This window comes from Limulus polyphemus, unplaced genomic scaffold (assembly GCF_000517525.1).
Source record: "Limulus polyphemus unplaced genomic scaffold, Limulus_polyphemus-2.1.2 Scaffold4783, whole genome shotgun sequence".
Taxonomy (NCBI): domain Eukaryota; kingdom Metazoa; phylum Arthropoda; class Merostomata; order Xiphosura; family Limulidae; genus Limulus; species Limulus polyphemus.
Genome location: NW_013670393.1, coordinates 20,923 through 23,907, shown reverse-complemented (window position 1 = coordinate 23,907; position 2,985 = coordinate 20,923). Strand labels below are relative to the sequence as shown.

Below are 2,985 nucleotides of genomic sequence, written 5' to 3'. Positions count from 1 at the left end.
AGAATTATCCAGTAGAAGAAATAGATAATGTCTTAGGAACTAAACCCAAATTAATCAATGACATGACCAAAAGTTGAATTTCAAAAAACATAAGTACGTTTTACTGGAGATTAGGAATTCAGCCAAAATAAGGTTTTGAAAATTTATTTTTATTTTGGCATTGTGAAAATGATTTACAATAAATATACGTATATATATATATATATATATATATGTATTTTTTTTTAATTTGGAAACTAGAAAAAGGTCTATTTAAGCCTAATTAGATATCTCTTTGAAATTATATAAATCAAAGGGAGGTACGCTTTAAATCAGTCTTATGCTTGCAGTACATCCAATTACGTTGAAATAAAAGTTTTGAATCATATACTGGGCCTAAGCTTTTTTTTGCGAAAACCAGGATGACAGCAGCTGACAAAATATTTCCGATCTGATGTCAAGGATTACAGGTAGCTATTAATTAAGGACACTTTTCACGATGTAAACCAAATGTATACCAAACAAGAAAACTAAAATCCACTTTTCATTGTTATTATTCTAGATTAATTTCGTTGAACAATATTATTTAAATGTTAAAAACATCATTTAAACTTCTTGGAGAATATTCCGACAATATTCTGATTATCTTTATATATGGATTGAGGCCTAGGCTAAATCTCTTCGAGTAACCGAATTCTTGTGAGGTATTATTGGAATTATGGCCGAAGTTACCCAGGTCTTGAAATTGTCTAATCTAACGAAGAAACGTTTTAAAACGTCAGGCTACTTACTGCGTTACAGTATTTAAGTTAGGAATAAACATTGTACTGTGATGTGTGTCCCCCGGAATCTTTACGGACTTAAAACGCTACAATCCGAGGTTCGGTTCCCCGCGGTGGACACAGCAGATAGCCCAATGTGGCTTTGCTCTAAAATATCCAACGAAACAACTGTAATATATTTTTATTTCAACTAAAAAGGTGAGATCTTGATAAAATATATATATATATATATATATTCACAATGAGGTACATGAAATAGTCAAAACTAAAACGTTCAAAAACAAACGCAAGTGGTATTTTTCGACGACATAAACACTTATTACTAAACCAAACGTCGTGTGTTAGAACTGATATTATAGAATATTGCCTAATATTTTAATTATGCAGGTTTCAATTACGCGAAACTGTAAACAGTGAAGTGCACGTGAAGCCACAAAAATCGAGATTTGCGAATGATGCAGGCTGGTTTGGGAATGATAATTATTTAAGATTTTTTTTTTAGATCTTAGATGTCAATTCTCTTAACACAACTCTCATCATCTAGAGGCACCGCTCTGTTAAAAACCATCAAAGTATTTTTAAAATGCGGAAAATGTGTTGCTCGCCGAATCCAGGTCTCCATCGCCAAATCGTTGATAAAGCCTCGTTTTGCCATCTTGGCTTTGATGTAATTGTTGTCTCGACAATTGACGTGGTAATGGCCTTCTTGTCCTGGTATAGCCCAGGATAATATTACACCTGTAAAAATACAAAAATACGCCACAGTAAAGCTAGCGTTTTAGGAAAATTTTCAGAATCTGTCTTTATGTGTTTCTTGGTTAAGTTTATATTCCTTCGACGTATTCTTTGTACATGAGCAATTTCAAATAAATGGCACAGGTTTAACAGTTTTTGTTTTCAAACTTTAAATCTCTTTCAGAGCTTATCATCAGACCAAACTTTCAATCTGTTTCAGAGCTCATCATGAGGCCAAACTTTCAATCTGTTTCAGAGCTTATCATCAGGCCAAACTTTCAATCTGTTTCAGAGATCATCATCAGGCCAAACTTTCAATCTGTTTCAGAGATCATCATCAGGCCAAACTTTCAATGTGTTTCAGAGATCATCATCAGGCCAAACTTTCAATCTGTTTCAGAGATCATCATCAGGCCAAACTTTCAATGTATTTCAGAGCTCATCATCAGGCCAAACTTTCAATCTGTTTCAGAGATCATCATCAGGCCAGATGTTCAATATATCTTATTATATTCTAAGCCTTGTTTACCACCTGATGAGAAGCTCTTAAGAGTTTGAAAGTTTATGGTCAAAGACTAAATTAAAAAAAACAACCAGCTTATTATGTTGCATATGGTTTAGTTTAGATTCTATTTTGTTAGAAAAAGTTTTCATTACGTTGTTAAAATTATAGTTCCAAATATATTTATCTTCGTTTGAATGCTATATGGACACAACATTAACGTCCCGATTGAACCTTATCTATTCGTACCTATTTCAGTCTGTACAAAAGCTGAATTTATTTTGCAATTGCATATTTTTATTGATTGTAACCAGAATAAATGTCTAACAAAAGAGATGCTTTTCCAAGAATACCGTATTTGGTGGAGAAATAGTGAAACTTATGCCAAATGTATTGGGCAAGGCATAGCGCAGTGATTGGCATGCTGGAACTGTGAATCCGATGATTAAGTGTCTAACAAAAGAGATGCTTTTCCAAGAATACCGTATTTGGAGGGGAAATAGAGTGAAACTTAGGCCAAATGGCCCAGTAACTGGCATGTTGGAACTGTGAATCCGATGATTCATGGTTCGCGACCCGAGCGAGACGCTTAAATACCACTATTCGATCAAACAAGAGTAGCCAAAGAATCGGCGGTGTGTGCTGTCGAGTAAACGCCTTCCTTCTGGCCCACGAGTTCAAAATTAGGGACGGCCATCTTTGAAAGTCAATGTGTAGCTTTTAGCGAAAGTTTGAAACAAACAAACCAGGTTTGGGTGTCATCATTCTAAAAACCCAAAGGAATTACCGCGACAACTCAGAAACGAATTATTTATCTAGGTTAGTTGTCTTTGACGTTTTGTTTCGGTGAGTTACGATAGAATTAGCTTTTTAGCATTTTTTTTTTAGCAAAATAATAATCTCCACGTCAGAAATTATTTTTGGTTAAATTAAAGCACTTTTTAAAAGTGTTTGGAGCTCCAGTATATGAAGTGTTTGGAGCTCCAG

General features: G+C 34.3%; 1 protein-coding gene across 2 annotated transcripts in view; it reads right to left on the bottom strand.

The window, feature by feature from the left end:
• Positions 1-1,001: 1,001 nt before the first annotated feature.
• LOC111088934 overlaps positions 1,002-2,985 on the bottom strand; it is an 11,508-nt gene continuing 9,524 nt past the window's right edge. For both annotated transcript variants that reach the window (XM_022400284.1, XM_022400285.1), the window contains exon 4: positions 1,002-1,499. In XM_022400284.1, the coding sequence (XP_022255992.1) occupies positions 1,267-1,499 (233 nt within the window). In that variant the 3' untranslated portion in view covers positions 1,002-1,266. The remainder of the gene's footprint in view (positions 1,500-2,985) is intronic.